This window comes from Lagopus muta, chromosome 4 (genome assembly GCF_023343835.1).
Source record: "Lagopus muta isolate bLagMut1 chromosome 4, bLagMut1 primary, whole genome shotgun sequence".
In the NCBI taxonomy this organism is placed as follows: Eukaryota; Metazoa; Chordata; class Aves; order Galliformes; family Phasianidae; genus Lagopus; species Lagopus muta.
The window spans coordinates 1,662,628-1,685,089 of record NC_064436.1 but is presented as its reverse complement, the minus strand read 5'-3'; the positions used below and the strand labels follow the sequence as shown (position 1 = coordinate 1,685,089).

At 37.7% G+C, this 22,462-nt stretch overlaps 1 protein-coding gene across 3 annotated transcripts in view; it reads right to left on the bottom strand.

The window, feature by feature from the left end:
• LOC125692426 (uncharacterized) overlaps positions 1-22,462 on the bottom strand; it is a 50,612-nt gene that overhangs the window by 6,162 nt on the left and 21,988 nt on the right. The window contains exons 11-19 of one of the 3 annotated variants that reach the window (XM_048942927.1): positions 22,180-22,286; positions 20,131-20,242; positions 15,707-15,809; positions 9,394-9,433; positions 9,129-9,180; positions 6,006-6,117; positions 2,076-2,159; positions 1,443-1,482; positions 422-534 (exon numbers count right to left, since the gene is read on the bottom strand). In XM_048942927.1, the coding sequence (XP_048798884.1) occupies positions 1,445-1,482; positions 2,076-2,159; positions 6,006-6,117; positions 9,129-9,180; positions 9,394-9,433; positions 15,707-15,809; positions 20,131-20,242; positions 22,180-22,286 (648 nt within the window). In that variant the 3' untranslated portion in view covers positions 422-534; positions 1,443-1,444. Of the gene's footprint in view, positions 1-410; positions 535-1,442; positions 1,483-2,075; positions 2,160-6,005; positions 6,118-9,128; positions 9,181-9,393; positions 9,434-15,706; positions 15,810-20,130; positions 20,243-22,179; positions 22,287-22,462 lie in introns of those variants that run through there. The other 2 variants (XM_048942925.1, XM_048942926.1) reach the window with 2 other exon arrangements.

Genomic DNA, 22,462 nt, shown 5'->3' with positions numbered 1-22,462 from the left:
GGCTTAAAACCTCTTATCTGCTTTACTGGGCACACTTAGGAGAATGAGCACTACTTCCTCACTCTGCAAGTACAGGATGTCTCATCTGACAGGGATTTCCAATTCCTCGTCATGTAGTGACTTGGATGCTTGGGAAGCTTCAGTTACTAAGGCTCCTGCAGTTTCAAGACTAGGAATATGTTTCTCAAAAGCAGACTACAAGTTATTCCTGTTTTGTAGACATTCTTCATTAGAACAAAACAAAAAATGCAGTGCAACAAGTTTTTACTTAAAAATGCAAAGAAAGATACATTAAAGAAAAAAAAGTTGAATACAGATAGGTCTGCAATACTCAATTTAGTTTAAAATACCTTCTGACACCATCACAAATCTATCGTACAACTGTCCTGCACAAGTTCCTTACTACTCACCTTGAAACCAGCTCTTCTTCAGGTTTTTCTCGCTCTAAAAGGTGTTCAAAGTAGTTCTCCAAGGCTTGAGCAGTTAAAGTTTTCTTTAGATATGGATAATACAAAGGATGCCGTGCTATGACACCTGTTAGGTAAAATTAGTGATAGTTGAAATATGAGCTATTGAAACCTATTTGTAATTACCCTGTCAAAACTGATTTGAGGTCATCCTCTCAACTGAAAATGTACGTATGGATACTCTTTAATGAACACCTGAATAAAGGAGCAGGACAGCCTTTCCTCTGTCAGTAGAGAGGCAGTGTGGTGCATGACATGGAAGAAGGCTACCGAAGTACGTGATATTAACAATTTCATTCTTGTAGCTGCAAGAGGACCCTGCCACTGGAAAACACCTAAAGATAAACAAAATACCAATCCCCACCAAAACAAACAAACAAACAAACAAAAAAACAGCAAAAGAAACAATACATTAAGTTATCTTCCCCTAAACGATATGCAGGACTTAGAAAAGTAATTGTAGCTGACCATTAACAAAGCATAATCAGATCAGTAGTGGGTTTGGTTTTGGTTCTAATGCCCACTAACTGCAAGAAATGACAGTTTTTCATTGCTGTAAGTATGCATTGATAAACTCCAGGTAACTTTATGCTGAAGCCAATGTTCCACAGCAGGATCAGGAAAGCAGGTTCATGTCACAGATCTCTTTATGTAAGGACTTAAAATTAATTTCACCTCATAAGTAGTTTGTTGTTCATTTAACAAAGCAATAGTTTCTTTATATCTGAGGAAGCCCACTGGCAGTGCACACACAATTCATGACCTGACAATGCTGTACTGTATTAATAGTCAACCACAGATAGAACAAATAAAATAATTTAAAATAATAATAATAATAATTAAAAAAAAAATCAACACCTCTTCAACACAAAGAAAAGCTTCACAAAGAAGGACAAGAAAACCTTTTCCTTAAATGTAAACAAAATCCATCAGTCTTAGCACGACAGCTAATAGCAAATCAAATCCCAAACGCACCTTTAATTCATACTGAGCTTTGAACACCACACGCTCTCATCTTCGAACAAGTTAGAGAGCCAATTGTTGCATGCAGAAGTAAGGAACAGAGGGAATTATTAATCAATGCAAGAAGCAGCATAATCAACGTAAAGCCTGCACACTGAAACGTACCACTTGGATTTACAATATAATTAAATTCTCTTACTTTCAAGAGCAAATTTGGTATTTCCTAACAATATTTTAGCCATCTATATGCCATAAAATTAACATACAGAAATAGTACACACCTTCAGACAACCAAGAAATTATATTATATAATAGACAGACATGAAGAAGTAATAACAGATGTGCAGAAGAAACCCTAAAAATATGTTTCTTAATTTTGGGGTGCTTACTCTTTGCAACCATAAACAAAGCTTTATATTAAAAGACATTCAAGTGTTTTTCTTAATACCTCAGATTTCAAACAGCTGCTGAACATTGACCTACAGACACTGCATTAATTAAATACTGTTTCATATGGATTGTTTCATTTGAGAAATAATAAAAGAAATAATCAAGTTATGTTAAGAGATTTCCCAAAAATTAAGGAGAGCACTTGGTGCCTCTTAGTTGAGAGACTTAAACCACCTTGAGAAGAAAGATAAATACCTATGTTTGCAGAGTTGCCTTTGTCTCCACTTCTAGTATAGGCAAGATCCTCTAGGCGGTAGGTATGGTGACCACTTGGCAGATCTGTGCAACGTAAAAATGAATGCACTGTAATGACAGCTACACACAATGGTACATTTTGAAGAACTAACTGTCTTTACAGTCTTCCTGTTTGGCTGTAGTACTCTCACAAACAACGTCAAAATTTTCTTACCACAGATACCAGAGAAGAAGTTGTGAGGGTGGGGGCAAAACCACAAAATTGACTGTTTCTGTCCTGATGTGTATTTATAAAGGCAAGTCAGCTTTACTTTTACATAGCTGAATGCTGTGCCACACGTCCCCTGTTCTGCCACCTCTGCTTATGAAAATTCATCTCCATCATAGCAGTGCAGTACCTCTGAAGGAGGCTTAGCAGACGTGGTATTTCTTGACCAGCTGTTTTCCAGTTAACATATAGATTTCTCTGCTTCCAGTGTAGGTAGAAAATACATTTATTTACTGATAATTTGTTGTCTGTAGAAAGCAGATTTAAAACTCTGTTTGAAGACTCTGCATCTCTCTTGCTTTCCTACATGCTGCTATAAGGGTTATTTTTTGCAAATATTTTAGTGTCATCTGGAAAAGGCATTTCATGGTCATAATTGCATTTGCTATCAGAAGCTAGTCAGTTTTTTAGCTTGTCTGGAATACTGGATTTTCAAGTCTTCATGAACATTATTACTACTGCACTTCATAGAACAAGAAATATTATTTTTATCTACTTATAAATTAAACAAAAAAAAAAAAGCAGCCCCACTCCTTCCCAAATCCAGAAGTCCAATCTTGTTGAAGCCACAGAGTTTATAAACAAAGTTGGATTGTTTAGACATACATCACAGACCTCTTGCAATTCTTCAATAGTAAGCAGCAGGCAGCCACCAGCTAGCTGCTCCTCTGAAGGAGAGATGAAGTGCTCACCTTGCCACCACATCTCAGTTATCCAGTGACAAAAGCCTAACACTTAAACTTGAAGTATAATTTATATCCTTTTTTTTTTTAGGCAGAGAGAATCCAGTCATTTCAACCTTCTAACCCAACTTCCCTCTGGACGTATCAGCTCTCCTAGCATCCCTGGCTTCAGTGCCAGCATCTCAAACTTATCCACCTATCTGTCTTGCATTTAGAATTCCCATCCTTCATCCTTTCCTATAACCCTCTCCTGTGATTTTCTACCTTCCTGCACATGAGTGGGCAGGTTATATCCTCTCTCTGCTCCTTGAACCCAATAAAAGGAACATTCATGGCATAGAAGTGACATTTTTCCTGCTTTCTGGTGTGACACCAGGTGGCATCAGCCACAGGAAACAATTGACAAACAACTGACAAAAAAATTGACAAAAAAAAAGGTTTGTTTTTTTTCCCCTTTCTTTTAGAAAAATAATTCAGCCTAGAGCACACTGTCAGTCTAACGTGTTAAAAACTCAAACTTGTATTGAAGAGAAGGTCTTGTAAATGAAATGTCAGATAACCTCCAATGGAGGAAACCATTAGCAGGGAACAATCTGGGGCTGACCACAGCAAACATTTTCTGATCTAGCTGCACCAACAGAAAGAGGACATTACTCACATCCTAAAGGAAAATCTAGAAATTAGTTATGGGTTAGTCTAGTATAATAATACTTCACTGGTAATAAACAGAACTTGAAGTGTGGAAAATACACGACAGAAGAGTTAACAGAGTAGATGTGTTTTGAGCTTGATGCTCAGTCTTTTCTACATTCACTTCCACAAAAAGAGTGTCATAAAACTTGCCAGAAAATATTAAAGGGTATATTTATATAGCTGGGGAATATTTTTTGTGATTAAGCAAGTGAGATCCTCTTCTGATGCAGAAAGAGTCCAGGTAAAGCTCATTCCTCACTTCGGCCAGATCTGCCATACTTTGTACAGCACAGAAACTGCTTTTCTTTTTTTTTCTTTTTTTTTTTTTAATTTTTATTTGATCTGCAATTCCAAACGAAAAAATATTTTTCAAAGGTTGCAATGTGGCAGTGTTCAAATTATAGAAGATGTAGAAGTCATCAACAACGTTTCAGACAGTCTCTGACAGTCTTCATTTAAACAAAACCATTTCAAGACAGCACTCTGCTGCTCTCATTTATTGATTTATTGATTTATCCTTCATGATCTGTTTATCAGGAAGTTGTTCTCATTTAACAAACATCTTAAATCTACAGAAGAATCCTCTTCGAGGGCAAACAGTAAATTCAAATTCCACCCTTCCAGAACCACATCTAGCAGAATTTTTGAAATCCACTTTCGCATATTTCTCTTATCTGTTCAAAGACAACCAGCAGTCCCTCACACTTGAGATAACCATGAAACCAAGAAAAAAATACTTCTTTCCTTACTAAATGCTGACAAAATGCTTTAGCAGAGTTTACTGCTTTTACAGTCTAATCCATCTATTTCTCATCTATGTTGTCCATATGTTAAGTCACAGAAGTAGGTAAGTATTTAGTCACATAGAGAAAACATTTCTATTTACAACTAAGGGCAAAAGTTTAGAGGTCCTTCTCAGGGGAAAAAAACAGAGAAGATCTGCTGACCCTCAGAAGTAGAGTTCTGCCTGAATAAAGCCTGAAGAATTCAGTACTTAAAGCTGATCTCAGGCACCTCAGAAAGTCTTCTCGAATGACAAGAAGGCATTTGAAAGCAACAGGAAGCCTGACTGCTTTTTTTTTTCTTCCTCCGATATTTAGTGCTGCAGTTACATTGAAATTAAAAAGTAAATAAATGAATAAATCAGTAACTCTGCTAGACTCTTTATTAGAGCAACCATCATCTTCTATTCCTTAACTCACTGAGTGTGATGACGATAATCCCCCAATATCTTCCATAATTTACAATTACAGATTCTGCTAGTAGTTTTGAGAAATTCCACTCATTGATTTTGGATCCAGATTCAGATGATATGAAGGTACAAAATGTTAAGATGCACTTTTTCTTTTGTATATACACACAGTCGAAGATTTAAATTATTCTTTCAGGACTAGTATTACATTTAGAAATAATTTGAACAAATAATCTCTACGTGAAGTTACTTGATTTAGATTTGAAAGGCTCTGTCCACAGCTTTAAATTAATTATCACATCTCTCTAGGAGCAGAAATATAACAATAAAGATTCTGTCTGGATCGAAAGGAAACTATGAAGAACGCTGTATGTTACAAAATGCAGCATGCAGTTCTGCCATTAGAAGGGATAAGAAAAACTGTAAATACCTAAAAGGTTCTATAATCCTTAATCTAATACCTAGCATCCATGAACAACTCAGACTGAACACTTCACTGTGGACATTCAGACCTGCTCATCTTAGCTCACTGGTTCACCCAGGTATCTTCCTTTCCTTCTTCAGACATACGGATTAGAAAAGTGGAATAGAAATGGTCATAAGGAAGCATTATTCTAATATTCTTTCTTCAAAACTTACTAGTTCCAGGTCAGTCCCATTCTTACTCATTTCATGAAGCCCAATGTAATACGGCTGAATTTATTTATCCAAATTATTAAGGATTCTGTACTTCTGCCTGCCATTCTGAGTGCAAGTACTTTGATTTAAGTAAAACCAATTTGTACCAGGATTAATACAATAATCTTGAAATATACTTTCAAACCATGTTTCAATATCAAGTCAGAGTTCAAGTGTGCCTAAGGCTATGGTGTTTTTTTTTAAAGCAATTTGATATAGCCTTGGTATAGACTCCAGTGCAATACTGTCTGATGCTAATCGCCATCCTTCCTAAGAAAAGTGGCTTAAGAGTTTTGCAAAGGAATTCATAATGCATAGTGTAAGGAGGTAAGACCAATTTCTTAGACAAAATTTAGCACGTGATTTTCTTGGACAAAGATGGGAAATGATACACTGCAAGTAGAGGATGATCGTACCTTTCAATTCAGCGTTAATCTTGGGTGGATCAAAGGAAACAGCCTCATCTGATGTAAACGTGAGATCCTCCTCAAATGTCTCAACATACTGACCATTTAGAAATAAGTTGATCTGGAAAAAAATACCAATTCCCAAACTGTCAAATTAGGCCAAGAAATCCAGCACAACACATGAATATCTTTTTCTAATTAAACATTCATCTGCAACATTTTAAACAAAATCTTTTTGATCATTTTTCTCAACTGCTTAAGATTTTTCTTAGAAAACAGCAAATGGCAACAAAGGCCTCCAGTGGTTATTTAAAGGGAAGACCAAAAAAAAAAAAGAGAAAATTATTCTTGTTTTCAGAAGGCTTGCTAGGATTCTTTCTCCTAGCACAAGTTTTAGGTTACCCGTTAAACATGAAAAAGCATACGTGGAAAATAACTCAGTTTTGCACTGTAAAACCACTCGTGACCTATGGTAAAATCAGGACAGTTGCGTAAGAGCACTGAAAACAACACATAACCAATGAGGTATTGAATCCAACCTGAAATCCAGAAAAGTGTTATCAAACACAAAACAAAAGAACCCACTGTGGCAATATTAATGTATCTGAAAATCTCCTTATGTAGTATTTTTGGGTTTAGATCAAATTCTAGGTTTATCTCTATGGCAACTGGACTCTTTGTAAATGAAATTCCAATCTAGAAAAGAAGTGAATTCATACCTTATTTACTCTGCAATCTCTATCGAGATCTTTCTTAATACGTGGCTAAAACTTTGGCACAGGGACCGAATCACTTAGACCATGCTTTTATATAACCTTTGTTGCATTTCAACAGTGACAAAGAATATCATTACGAGCGTATTAGCCTGCTCACCAGATCATTCCCTCAGAGCAAGCATTTTGATTTTCTGTATTGTTAAGAGACAATGCTGTCTTCCCTTGCTAAATGAAATTACTATTTAATCTTAGCAGGCATTTGACCACATTTGGAACACAGTGCTCATTAGTAATTTTACTTGTGATTTGATAAAGCAGTAGCCTGAACTTCCATAAAGACAATAGTTTAATATTAAAAAAGACAAGCCATCCATCAGCCACTGACAGCAAAATGTCAGTGGCAATAAGAATGGTAAGTACTTCAACATCACGAAGCTGCACCAGGGAAGGTACAGACCAGATAGCAGGAAAAACTCATTTACTGTGAGGGTGATCAAACACTGGAATGGGCTTCCTAGAGAGGTGGTTCATTCCACACCATCAGTTTAAGAGGCATTTGGTTAATGCCCTTAATAATATGCCCTAACTCCTCTTCATCCCTGAAGCGATCAGGCAGATGGACGTGATCTTTGTAGGTGTCTTCCAACTGAATGTTTCTATTCTAACTTCTTCCAAAGCAAAAAGTGGTTTTGCAATGCTTTTCCACTATCCATAGTTTGTCAGTGTGGTTTCAATAACTGTCTGGTATCTCCTCTTAGAATTTAATGTTAAATTCTTTTCCACCGATGTTGAGAAAAATGTAACACTTATTTGTGCTGAGCACTAAACACGTGTTTAAAAATGAAACAGAACAGTCCTTTCAGGAAATCTTCTGAATCCCTAAATTGATTACTGTAATTTATTTACAAAGTTTGTTAGTTAGTTCTGCTGGTTTCTTTAAGTTAACTGTTTTTGGGGTTTCTTCTCTCTTGCTGCCTGTGCTCTTAATGCTTCCCTCATCACTTGAAACAGAAGCCTGTCACTGTACTTAGAATCATAGAATCACAAGGTTGGAAACGACCTATAAGATCATCCAGTCCAACTGTTTTCTTGTCACCACTGCTACCACAAGCACTAAGCCGTATCTCACAACTCCACATCCACCTCTTGAACACTGCCAGGGACGGTGACTCCACCACCTCCCTGTGCAGCCATTCCAGTGCCTGACCACTCTGTGAGAGAACAAGTTCTTCCTCATGTCCAACCCAAACTTCCTCTGGTACAACTTGTGGCCGTTTCCTCGGGTCCTGTTTGTTGCCTGGGAGGCCAAACCCATCCTCACCACAGCCTCCCTTCAGGAAGTTGCAGAGTGCAGTGAGGTCTCCGCTGAGCCTCCTCTTCTCCACACTGAACAATCCCAGCTCCCTCAGCCGCTCCTCATAAGACTTGTGCCCCAGACCCCTCACCAGTTTCGTTGCCCTTCTGTGGACACGCTCCAGGGCCTCAATGTCTTTCTTGTAGTGAGGGGCCCAAAACTGGACACAGCACTGGAGGTGCGGCCTCACCAGAGCTGAGTACAGGGGATGCTCACCTCCCTGCCCCTGCTGGCCACACTATTTCTAATGCAGGCCAGGATGCCGCTGGCCCTCTTGGCCACCTGGGCACACTGGCGGCTCATGTTCAGCCGAGCACCAACCAACACCCCCAGGTCCCTTTCCTCTTCACTGTCATCCAGCCACTCATCCCCAAGCCTGTAGCACTGCATGGGGCTGTTGTGCAGCACCCGGCACTTGGCCTTGTTGAACCTCATCCCATTCACCTCAGCACAGCGATCCAGCTTATCCAGATCCCTCTGCAGGGCCTCCCTGCCCTCAGGCAGATCCACACCACCTCCCACTCAATGCCCTCATCTAGGTCATCAATAAAGATATTAAACAAGATGGGCCCCAGCACTGACCTCCGGGGGACACCACTTATAACAGGTTGCCAGCTGGACTTAAGCCATTAACTATTTATTAACTATTACCAACTGGGCACAGCCCTTAATCCAGCTCTTTTCCAAGAGAACAGTATACCTCTGCAGCCCATGGGCAGCCAGTTTCCCCCACTCAGTGCTGTGGGCCAACACAGAACGACATTTTGGCCTTTGATTGCTTCCTCAGCTGCTGAATGAGAGAAGAAGCTCTCATACCATTATTAGGATTACAATATAATTGGAATTGAAGACAATAAATCAAGTAAAATGAGAAAGAGTGAAAACCTTACTCTAGTGCTGAGCCGAGAATCTAGCCAGGCAGAGCAGAAGAGAAAAGAGAGACAGTCTGTGACTTGCCAGGAGTTTTATCCCCCCTGTGAACACAAAGTCCCCTGGGGTATATAGTTCTTCTCTTCTGGGACTCCAAAAGAAACAGAGCAGGCTTTAAGTGTTAAGTCTTACCTGGACATTGCTCTTCGGATAATGGAAGAAAAATGGCTTCAAAACTGGAGATCTAGGCACACAAAGCAATCACAAATGTATTTAAATACAAATTAATGAAAATCTTCAGATTATTCACATACTTCACAACTACTTGGAAAATTGAAAGCTTTTTACCCATAATTAGCAATAGTTTTCTGAACAATTTCAGAAAGCTCAAGGAATGCAGAAATTACTTAAATTTAATTATTAATAAAGCAAGATTTTATTTTAAAAATTAACTTACATTCTAGGGCGCCCTCCAATAACTCCAGTGAGGCCAGGTGCTGGCGATGAAAATGAAATTCACAAAATAACTGTTAAATTCACCTTCCGAAATATCAAAGCTCATTGCTTAAGGTAGTTAAAATCATTTTTTAACACAGATTTATTAATACTTGGAAACATTTAGCAAATTACATAAGGTATCAAGTTAATACAACCAAACATTTTATAGAACGGGTAAAATGGATGAACATGTAAAAAGTACTGTCTTAAAAAAAAAAAAAAAGATTTTGTCTCAAGATGTGCAAAGCATAAACTGCTTCGAAAGAAGAACCTGATGATTTTTCTTTATGTGTGCTAATGCCGGTCAGGCAATACATTTGGCAGAAGAATAACTAGTGTGAGAGATGGGAGTGCTACTGGTTTTTTTTCACTTTTCAAGAGAGCAGAGAAACAACTCTGACCAGATCCATACACAATTTCCTGCTGCTTTATTAGATTAACCATTTCAGATGCATCTCTCTCAAGCATTTTCACTGGCTAACATAGCTGGTTTTAGGTTCCTCTACACTGCACATCCCATTCTTTCTTTCTCTTTTCCACATAGGTAATTTAGGAGCTTTAATCACTAGCATGACTCAAGATTTGTAGTAAATCAGTACTGTGATTGCATTCTTCTCAACACCTGGTTGTTACACTTTTCTACCATTAAACTTATCTAACAGATCAGTATTCCTGAAATAAACAGTTCTGCTCTTCCTAGCTTATCTTCTATCCTGTCTGCTTGGCACAGATAGTATGCATACAAGATACATCTACTATTTCTTTCCTCTGCAGTTCTGTAAAGTGTGTATGTTAAATTAGCCTAGGAATTAAGCTTCCCAAATGGTGTGTTTACCCAAGTTTGTCCTGGCTAACTTTCCTTCATGCTTCTTCCAGGTGTATTCTCTCTGACCAAACACCAAGAAACACACTGTGGTGGCAATAAGTTCACACTGGTAACCTCTACCACTCAGCAAGTTGCCTTAGCTTAGGTTTGGTGCCTTGGTAATGCAGACCAAGTGGTAGCACAGGAGCAACATAGCACAGGTCGATGTTACAGTCCAGATCAGATGGGAGGTGGTGGAATCACCGACCCTGGGGGTGTTCAAGGAAAGACTGGATGTTGCGTTGAGGGACATGGTTTAGTGGGAGCTATTGGGAATAGGTGAACGGTTGGACTGGGTGATCTTTTAGGTCTTTTCCAACCTTAGTGATTCTATGATTCTATGATTCTATGATCCACGTTCAGTGGAGGAGTGATTTCCCTGAAACAGCATGTAAGCAAGGTGCCTTACTGAAGTCTTTCATAAGGCACGCTGTTTCATAAATAAATAAATCTCAAATAAGTTAACCATGAATAATCAACTCTCTACCCACCAAGTTCTGCTGCAAAGGACACGGTTGTGGACAGAATGGAAACTAATCTCTTACAATTACACAGTTTCAAATGATCCAGGGAAGATTAGACTCTACAAACACTACCTGTATGCTCTTTTAAGCAACAACAAAAAAATCCATGCAATATTAAAACCAACTGCCATTATTTGCTGACTGAATTATGCTCCTAGTTTATTTAGGTTGTTGGGCAAGGAAGTGGGATATGGTAAGGTCATGTTGAAAATAGGCTCAGAAAGTTAATTTAAAATTATCTGTGGATTGTCACATGGCTCACTTCCCACTAGGCAGCTGAACTGCTCATTAAGGGTACCAGATTTTGCTCCAAAATCTATTTCAACTTCCTGAAAGCTCCTGAAAGCCGTCTGCTCTCATACAGTGAAACTTGGCTTCCAGGTCAAAGCAGTTCTCTGAAAACTAACAAGAAAACAATATAAAAATCTAAAAGCATCAAGTACTCACACTCTAATGCTATGACAGACTTCTATTACTGTTTACTATCACTACTCCTGCAAACTCCTCCAGTGTAAGCTTCTGTAAATGCAGATCTTTCTCAGGACACGCTGCAGCTACCCTGCACATAAATGTAATTGCAAAGCAAACCTATGTTGTTACATGCCAGCTGCAACATCATTCATTTCTATGTTAGAATTATTGAATCCATTGCTTATGTTAACGTGCGTAGGACTGAAGCACTTGCAAGTATATTTAACATATACACAAACAATTCCTGTTTAGACTTCAGGCTGAGAAGATGAACCAGATCTTAAATTGACTGTGGTTTACGACTGGTTATTTGTGTGAACAGATTGCACCAGAGCACAAAACCTCACCTCCATCCCAGGGCTCCCTACTGCATTTCTCAGTCAAGACTGAAAGAAGGCAATGAAACGTTAAGCACCACTCTCCAACAGCAGGTCTGACCACAGCAGCAAGCCCGCTTCTAAATCACTCGTGGTCTCCTTAACTCAACCAACACACCTTTGAGATAGAGAGATCTACCTGTGCTGCAATTCACGCTTACTGCATGTTCCTTATGTAAATACCTGTGCAGATGTTTCCCTTCTTTCTTGCTGGAAGAAGGTGTACTTATCTACAATGAAATCTAGCATGAATAATTTGCCATACTTGTGGAGAGTATCAGTCAGACTGTAGCATCAAGTACATAAGGCCATCAGCTAAATCAAAGTTGTTGATCTATTTTCCCAGAAACACTGCATGAACATCTTCTGTTATCAAACTGCATTCATTAGTCCCCCAAGGCAGATAAGCATTGCTAAGAATGGTGTCATCCAATCTGCAATCAGTCAGTTTCAGTTGGAGGGACTATCAACTCAGTTCAGTTACTCAGCATCAGTATTTATCAGCTTCTGTGCCTCATCAGAGCAGCACTTGTAAAAAGAATGTGAATGCCCTCAAGTTGATAAAACATTTTCAGACTTTCTTAATCCACCTATATTCCGTTCATCTGCATGTATAGTACCATCATACTGAATATTCATTTTGTCTCAAGGGTCTGATCCAGTGACTTGCCATTTCCTAGAACAATTTCACTCCCAGGTCTGAGGACATAGCCTGAAATGACAAACTATCAAGGGCATTACAAGCAATGAGTCAGCATTGGAAATGGTGCCACTTCAGTTCTACTGATTTCATTCACTTCTGAATATATGGCAAGACTTGGAGAAATGTCTGGCACTAAGTCCACTAAATTTACTTCTTTCTAGGTGATGGATTTAGTGCCCTTCCATTGGGTATCAGGGTTTTAAAAGGTTTGAATCTACAGTCCACCATTTTTGATTCCTTCAAGCATGTTTTCATTCTGCAGCTCAGTGTTTTTCACTTTCTCACTCTACAAAACTCAAATAAGGATGGTCTTGCCAATACTTGGACAGCCCATATCATGTTAGAAAACACATCTAGTAGAGATTTAAAAGCTTTAAGTAGTTTAAATTCAATAGCTGATACTTTGAAACTTCACTGTGTTCAAAGTACAACCGTGTCTCCTTGTGACGACTGAATTAGCTCAAACAAAAGCTGGTTAATGTATTTATCATATACACTAAGGAATTATGTATTTGCTATATATTTACAGTTAGTTCTTACAACGTAGTGTAATAAAAGTACAAACTGTGTACTTTTTTAAACGTTGGTCAATTATACATTCTAATTATTACATATCCTCTGCACGCAGCAGATAAACTATCTTCTGCAATATTATTCTCAAACAAAAACGGAGACTGCAATAAATAGTCAGAACTGCGACGTTCCTTGAAGTATCTTCCAGCGCACTTATGAGATCAGTCATAATATTTACATACACTCAAGTACTTTAAAATCTCAAGTTGTATTAACCAGCTGTCATCTTAGTGTCAAACTCTGGTCATTTCAATGTGAAATAAGGGTCAGCACATGATTTAAGCTATTAATAAAACACTTCTTAGCTACTGAACTATTAAACTACAACTAGCGACACTTCCATTCTGCAAGGCGCTTCTTGAGACTCTTCCCCACTAGGCTCTATTCAGAAAAATCTATCCAAATTTAAAAAGTACACAAAAGCACACTTTGTAGAACAAGAAAACAGCTCTAAAATTGTACTATTAAGTCTGAAAATTAAAGGCTAAATTGCTAGCCACTGTTAAATAAACTCACAATTATCAATTTTCAAATTATTGAGAAACCCAGAGAACAAAAAGCATTCTTTCACCAAATGGAAGTTAACCAATCTCAGGTACTAACTGCAAAAAATAGAAAATGATTGGTTTAGTTTTTTAATAGCTTGTATCTCCTTAAGCCCATTAAGTAATCAAACTGAAAACTGACTGTTTGAAGTGGTAAACGAGGTACCCAGCTCAACAGCAGTTTACAGTACAAATGCTGTATTCCAAACACATAATAAAATCCCTCTCTCCTGGATGACATCTACATACAGCAGCATGAAATTCTTCTCTTTGCTTAAGCATCTGCAACTTTAATAATATGAAAATTGTACAGCAGAATGGTAGCGCGCAAGTGTGCTCAAGTGCCTCACTGGTGGTCAATAAAAACAAGGGGAATTAAAAACACATTACAGAAATGAGCTAAAAACCACATCTCTGACGTTCAAGATCTAACAGCCTGAGTTTTAAGTCTCTGCTGTGAAGCATTATGCAGAACACTGCTGCAACACACCTACTAACCACAAGGAAAAAATACTGCTTTTTATCCTGCTCTTGCTCCCTGTAAAGACTGAAAAGCTGAAACTGCCCTCTAAGTTTTACCAGGTAAATAGCTCAAATATATTTGGACTAAAGTGATTAAATTTCACTTAAGTAAAAGACACTGCTCTGATAACATGAGCTGAAAGCTGGCCAGTCACCTTAAGAAACAAATGTTCACATACTGTGGAAACTCACTGTTAATACTGTACAGTACTGTGCTACTCAAGTCAAGTACCACAGACTTTTTACTGTTTATTCTTTTAGACAATAGTAGTGAAAAAAAACTGGACAAAGCACACACCAAGAATTTTGGAGAGACAACTGTGTATGTGTCAACTTCAGATCCTAAAAATAAGCAACTGTTTTAAATCCAACCATCTTTCCTTTGTTCAGAAAGACACTTGCTAGGGGATCATCTATGTACATATAAAATAAAGAACAAGTAGAGATTTTACTTTCAGGAACAGAACACAAGAATGATGAAAAGGGAAAAACACTACTTCAATTGTAAATCCTTAACTAACTTCAGAAATGGTGGCTCAATCTAACCATGAAAACAGTATCATTCATTAACGTAACAGTCTTTGGAAGTAATGCACATCTATGGTAAATGCTGATCCACTAAATAAACTTCACAATTGCAAAATATTTTAAAATGAATCTTCCTAATTACTTCTAACTGATTGTATTCTGTTTTGTAGGAGGGAGTAAAAAAAAAGGGGGAAAAAAAAAGAGGACCATGCATCAATCCTTTTATAAACACAACTAAAAAGAGATACTATGCTATCTGCAGCTCTGACACCACCTTAAAAACAGAGAACATGCTTAGTTCCAAACAATTTTGAATCCACCAAAAGAAAATGTTGACCAATTGTTTAATTGCACAGCAACATTCAGCCACCATGAATCAGGATTCTAAACGTGTTCTGGAAGTTGACATTCAGGTTAAACAATTTAATTTGAAGATTCATGTAAATCCCCAATACATTTCTCTATTAATACAGAGAAGCAATTGCAACGCAGGCGACCTCCAGTCTTCCAGAAGAAGCTCTCCAAATTTTAAATGGATTTTAAAAAGATTAAATGAGTGTTCGTAGCGTAAGCAGCAGTCAGATCCCAGCATATAATGTAGACCTTACAACTAAGATGAATACAGTGGTAACAATTAGATTTGACGTGGGTGGAGAAGAGAAAAAAGAGAGAAAAAAAAATGTGCTCAAAGTGATCCGTTAATAAGTTCTCCTAGAAGCTATGACAGTGCAATGAAAATTACAGTGAATAAATGCAAAGTTTTTCTTGGAACAAATATCTAATAAAACAAAAGAAGCAGAGACGATTTCACAACAGGTGACCTTTGTGCAAATACTTAAAACTATATACTCTTAAAACCAAGACTGACTTTTAATTAAATCCTGGTGTTTTGTCTTTACTTCAGAGGTCAATGAAAAAAATCCAGTACAACACACTCACTCCAAGTCAAAAGTTAAATACATTAACATGAGGCTAGACATAATAGTGCAAGATCAGAATTTAAGTTGGGGAGCTAACATGCACAGTGTGAGTAAAGACTCAGATGGGGACCATCAGCATTCTCTCTGCAGTATACTATTTAAAACTTTTAAATTAGATCCGAAAGTTTGACTTCTCTACATAAACAGCTAAATTATATTGTTGGAGAAAGATGTGAATGTTTACCCATGCCAGTTCCAGCTGGTGCAATCTCTTTGGAGAAGATTTCTAAAGCTTCTTTTTGCTTATGATGTACTGCAAGCCAAATAACAGCTTCTCGAGGACCCTGCTTTGAAAAAGCAGATTAGCTTAGCAGCAGAACAGCAGTTATATCTGTCAAATCAAAAAGCAACTGTAGGTCAGCATTCAAAGCAGATGTAATGGACATCTCATGCTCAGTACTAACTACGATTTTCAGTTAGTGGCTTTCCATCCAACATATCTGTAACTTTCAGTTAACATCATCTTTGCCAGTACATCAACCACTGGGTACTTCAGACTGCTACAATGCTGTGCATCAAAACATCCTTCAAAATCAAGTACTGTAACAAACACTAATTTGTAAGGAAACTGCTTCACTTAGTGAGATGGGCAAGCAAACTGTAGTCCTATTTCTAATGGACTGAGAATGCTCTGGGGCCAAGGCTACTTCCCTTAGCATCACAAAGTAAATAGATCTGCTCACAGAAAAGAAGTCAAACCTAATCCTTGGGAGTTTAAAGAGAGAATAGAACTAAAAAAATACCAGGTTTCCAACAAAAACAATACATACAATAGTTCATCCCAACTTCTTTTAAGTAGCAATTTCTGAAGTGTTTGATAGCTTCCCTAATTATGCATAAAATCATGAATATTTCAAAATAGCATTTCTCTTATTAGTGTAAAACATTCACCAGATTTTAGGAAAAAAAAAGCCTATTTCTTTACCTATAGAGAAATTGGTGACATTTCCACAAGAAGATCCACACTCGAGATCCACATGCTGCCAGAAACAAACACCTATGAGCACCTACAGCCTCAAAGCACAGGAGATGAGGTGTGGAGCAAAAGTGCATGTTTTTATGTCAGTTGAAAAGAATGGAATGACTCCTGCAGGGAGTTTTTTCTGGACCAGGGAACAGCATTACCCTACAGTTGACCAAATTTTTCATGACTTAACCCTGAAAAGACAAGAGAGCCTTTGTGCTGGCAGCATTTTTCTCCTAAGAGATGGGAACAGGAGAGAAGATAATATATGCAGGCAGTTGTTAAATGACTTCAAGTTGTGGTCAGACAAAACTCACAACTCAGCTTTCCTGTGGTATGGTTAGATGCTTATTCACTGAAGGAAGTTGAATGGATGCTCCTGATTTCAAGAACTAGAATTCAATAGTTCTATATTGGAGCGACTGCTAATTTGCACAGCTGGCATAGGGAAAACCACTAAGCCATCACGCCTAAAAAAATACATTAATTACAATTCAAGTAAATTTAACAAGTATCATACAAAAAAAAAAAATCTTAGCAAGTTTTAAGACTCAAGTAAGCATTTTAAACTTACAAAAATAAATGCTTTCCTCTTCAAAATAACCAAAGAAAACACGGATCCAAACTCCTAAACTGTCTGTTTCTTAATACATCTCCTAACTTTAGTTAGTTTCATTTAGTTTAGTTTATTTTCATTACCAATGTTTCTGTAAAGTTGCATTCTTTAAAAACATGGCATAAAAGTAAATACAGATGTCTCGTAAGTATGATTTCCAAGCATATACACCATACATTTTCACAAAAATAATAACTGTAGAACATGACAACAATAGAAAAATCTCAAGTCAGCTTCAGGAACTTAAGTAACTTCAAAATGTAAGAACACGGTTGCACTTCCTATTGACAGCTGCTGAAATGGTGCTCAGAAGACATGCAGCATACAGTACTGCTATGCCAGTCATTCCGGCTACTGTAAGATCATCCCAAAGAGGTAGTTATTTTATTTTAACAGACTACTAAGTGCTGTACTCCAACTCAAATACATACTAAAATCCCAAAATGAACAAACTCAAAGCAAGACAAAAAGCTCCCAGCTCTCCAGCTAAAGCACAATAATGAAGGGCCTTAGAAGAAAAACGTGGCAATGCTACAAATTGAAACTTTCTTTCCTCTTTTTTATTTTTAAAGAGCTCACAAAGCTGTCTGGAGATTCACATAAAAATACTCTCACAGAAAGCATGCTTATGTATTCACATCTGCATCTGCTCCTGCTTCTGCACTGCACTACCTCTTCAATACTGCACTTAAGCCCCAATCTCGTGCCCTGTCCAGATGCACGAGAGCATGCAGTGGTCTATGAAAGCAGAGTCCTGACCTCTGTGCGTTCATCCAATACCAAAACTGAAGTTGCAGACCATTTCAGTCACTTCTATTACCGTACGATTAAAAAACATACCAAAAAACAGCAAAACAAATTTATCTTTCAAGTTCAGAAATGCGGCGTAAAAGGGCTAGAAGAAAACTATTGCATTTTGGTTAATGAAGCATTATTTCTGTACTGTTAAGGATTTGCTCACACCCGTGCTCAGCGCTGCTTTTGCAAAACCAACTAGTAAGTCAGGTACTGTTAATATATAACTTTCACGTGAAACACATCCAGTATTTCTAAATCATGAACTCATTGATACTGTGACACTGCCATAATCCCTTCTTCCTCAAGAACAGAAAAATCAGAGCAGGAAGTGTTAGCAATTAAATACCACCAGAGTCACTCAGTGCTGACTCGGGTCCACTGTTTCTGCTGATAAAGCAAGCAATCAGAGTGGCAAAGAATAGCTATGGAAACAGGTGGAGAGACTGGAAAGACAGGAAAGGAAGCAAGGATTTTCGTATTTCTCAAGGCTATCATCCTCTGCTGGGAATATTCAGTGTTATAAACATCATCTCACTCTAGACTAAATGGATCCAACTCTGAGATACACAGCCAGTGCACAGTTTAAATTCAGGCAGATGAATCTTTGAAGCACAGATTGTTTCCCTTGTGTGATAACATACCACTCAGCACAACATGGCTCTGATTTTGACCACTGTTATTTGCAATCCAAACAAGCACAACTAATTTCGTGCAGAAAGACATAATCAGAAAGACAATACATCTACCAAAGGGCATGTGTTTCTCTCACGAGTTTACAGCTTTGTTTTAAATGGCAAAGCAACCCTCACTCTTCCCCCACTCCTCTGAAGCTACTGCGACTGCTTTCCAGATGAGAACTATTTGGGTTAGGATCCTCTGTCAGAGAACCAGTGTGAAGAAGATAAGGTTGCAAAGCAGCTTCCTGTGTTGCAGCTTTAACCTTCCTATTGCAGGCATGTATGGAAAGCACGTACAGAGAAACTGCTGCATTTAATTTTATTGTAAGACCTGGAAACTGAGGCTAAAATACAGGAAATACTGTAAATATTCAACTTGGTTTGGAAAATGTTTTCAGTATAATGTAAGCAAGGCAAACTGAACAGTAAGAGCAGAGAAGCTGTTCTTTTCCAAACCATTATTCACTCTAGTGAGCATCACAGAAACCTTCTCATGTAATGATATCATTAAAAAATGAATTATGATGCCTAATTGAAAGGAACTGGTGCAAAGAGAACACTGAAGTTGAATATCTGGAAAATGTGCTCCAATGCTCCAGTATTTTCCTTCTGCAATCTCAGTAACACATTTAATGTAGCAGGGTTTGTCATCCTGAAAAGACCACATCACAGATGGCTCTGCAGGAAGCAACTCTTGCTGCTGCGCAGAACAAAACTGAAGCTCAAGCACTAAAGCACACACAGCTGCAGACAACTTGTCTCATTTCTAAGAGCAAATAATTTCTATAATAAAAGTTTCACTATCTCTCTTTTTTTTTTTTTTTCTTTTTCTTTCCTTACACAGACACATTTTCAGCTTTTCACATGTTGGCATTGCCAAGACCAAGCTCACAGAGCTGAGTTTTGACAAATGTATCATAAGGTTTTTGTAAGGCTTTCATTGACAGAAAAGAATTAGATCCTACTGTTTTGGAACAATCTAAACTGTCTAAATATTTTAAGCATATGTAAGTGGGGACAAAATTTACAGTCTTCCTCCTATGGAAAGATCTTCCATTTCTAGATAAGGAAAGCAATCTGGATATCACAGCTGCAGTGGCTGCAGTGGCTGCAGTCATCATTCACATTCTTACAGATGAATGCAACAAGCCACAAGACATGCTACAGGATTATGTAGTTGAGGACTGTTCCACAGATGGGACCCACAGAGCTTTAGCACAAGCAATAACAACTCTGCCTTTTCTTTTATACTGCTGTCTTCTAGACTTGTGCCCTAACGCAATGAAAGTCTACACCGTAAGAACATTTCAGGTGTTTCTTCAGATGAACAGATCAGAACAACATTAAGATTCCTTATCTTCTGCAAGACCCAATACAAAGACTCTGTCAGTAATTCTGTACACTAAGTACGACACTGAACTCTCTGCAAGATGGCAGGGTGAAATTCCAGGATGACAGTGACTTTCTTTAAAGTTAGGGAACAAGATAATGATATGGAGAGATTAAGAAGAGGAGGTCAGTACAAGTTTAAGAACACTGCACTGCATACTTACACCATCTATACTCCTTCTAGCGTGCGGCCCATATGTATCTTCAGACCCTAAAACCTGTATGTTAACTGCACTGTAATCTTCGTACCCAAGCTGACTGAAAATGAGACGTGTCCTGCAACAAATGATTGTTTTTTTAATTAGTAAACTGTCTCAAAGTAATTCTCTGTAGTATCCCTGTGTGGTCACAGGAATTAGCTCTGCAATGTAAGCTGGTTACTGATAGTTTTTACTACACAAACAAACAGAAATATTGCATCCAAAGTGATATAGGCAAAGTACCTCTGAATTTATCCCTCCATTTCAGTTTGAGCCTTTTCTTTAATCAAGTTCTATGACAGATGATGAGCAAAGCCAGACAAATGGTCTTTTATATTAAAAAAAAAATAACTGCTTGAAAGAGTATTACAGTACATGCAATGTTTTTCACATTAGTAATTCAGTTTTTACCTCTGTTTCTCCAGCAAGACATTATGACCCAGCAATAAATACAAGCAGCTCCCTCACTACACCACAGCCATCAATGCAGAAAAATACCACTGGAGGATGAACTTTTATTCAAACGTACAGATATTCAGTTCCCACTAATGAACATACAACTCCAATGCCAAGAATTTGACAAAACTTTTAATAACTCATTTTCACTACTCACGCCTGTCTATTCTGGCCCCGTGAATTTCCTCACAGTAATTCTGTAAGGTTATTTCTACCAAAAGCACGCTGTTTCAAGAATGCTGTGTTTGGCCAATGGTGATTAATAATGGAAATTAACTTCTTTTTTTTTTAAATACACAATAAAAACACATGCTGCTTTTAGAGAAACAGCAACAGACATTTTTGGGGGCAGGCTCAACAACTAAATTGGTATTCCTAAAGGCTCTCATCAAAAGGCAGCCTAACTTTCAAGCACTGAACAAACCGAGAATGATCTTCATCTTTTAATTTTTTAACAGTCGTACGAAGTCCAAAGACAGAAAACTCACAGTAAAAAATATGAGAGGAAAAATGCTTTAACCTAATAAAACTATTAGAAGTAGTCCAAAATTTTAACATGTTGCAGACTGGAAAAATAAGTTAGATTCTGAATCAACTAAACTGTTTTTCCTTTCCTTCTTTGTCTGGCAACTTTCTAGCTGTTTGAGAGATTTAATCAGCTGAAACACTGGAATTATGTTAGGATGAGAAAAACATTTTCCATCAATTGACTACTGTGAAGACAGTAGCAGTATCACCACTGTTGTGAATATTAAACAAGGCACCTGGAACATGAGAGGGGCTTAAATATAAAGTGAGATTCTCGTTGATATAAAAAAAATGAAGGTGGTCAGTATACTACCACTGAGGCCATTTCTCTTCCAATGAGCATGGGAAAAAAAATAATACTTGATTTACTTGATTTCTAAAAGATGCCTAGAGAGCCCAGAGAGCTTGTTCCACAGGTGTATAATTTGATGGACTGACAGAGAAGTCTTATATAAAACTGAGAGGAAAGCAGTAGCTCACATAACTACAAAGTTTGGGTGCTATTGGAATAAATGGTCCAAGACTTCTGCAAGTACAATTATATTTAAGAGGAATCCCTCTTACAAATATCCTGGCATGACAACATGACCAGAGGTCTGTCAGGCTGTTTACCAACAAGAGAATTGTTCCAGCAAAAATAAATATTAGTCCCATTTTCAAGGTAATACGGTATTTTGTCTAAAACAATTTTAGTAAACCATCTACATTTCATAGCTTCCAAGTTTTTGATAATGAGTTCTGTGGAAAACAAATCAAATAAAAATCTGTCTGAAATCTAATAAATTTGGGTCTCGCCTGTTCACTTTGAACAGTACTTCCTAACCCTTTCCTCTCTGTCAAACAGCTTAAAAGTGTAGTTACAGGTTGTGTAGGAAACCTCATTTCAGTTAACTGAAGTCTTGAAACATCCTCCGACTTCTGTCTTCTATGGTTCTTAAAGGTTAATGTGATACCATCGTGTCACCGTTCTATTTTCATTATCTCCGAATATCAAATAACCAAAACCCCTTTTGAGCAACAAATACTAACCTTTTGAGAATACTTTCAGCAGTGAGTTTTCCTTTTTGTACAGCCTTCGGACCTCCCACTGGACAGACAGCAGTAGCTCTGAAACCATCAAGGTAAGTGGCACTTACCTAACAAGAAAGGGATTAAAAATCACACGTGATTCAGTAATGATACACTATAAATGCTCTCTAACAGTTACATTTTTTACAATCTCAGTAGTGGAATGATAAGAAAGCACGATAATCAGTAAACTTACTCTACTACTTCAAATGTGAAATGGTATCACAAGAAAAGTCAAACCTGT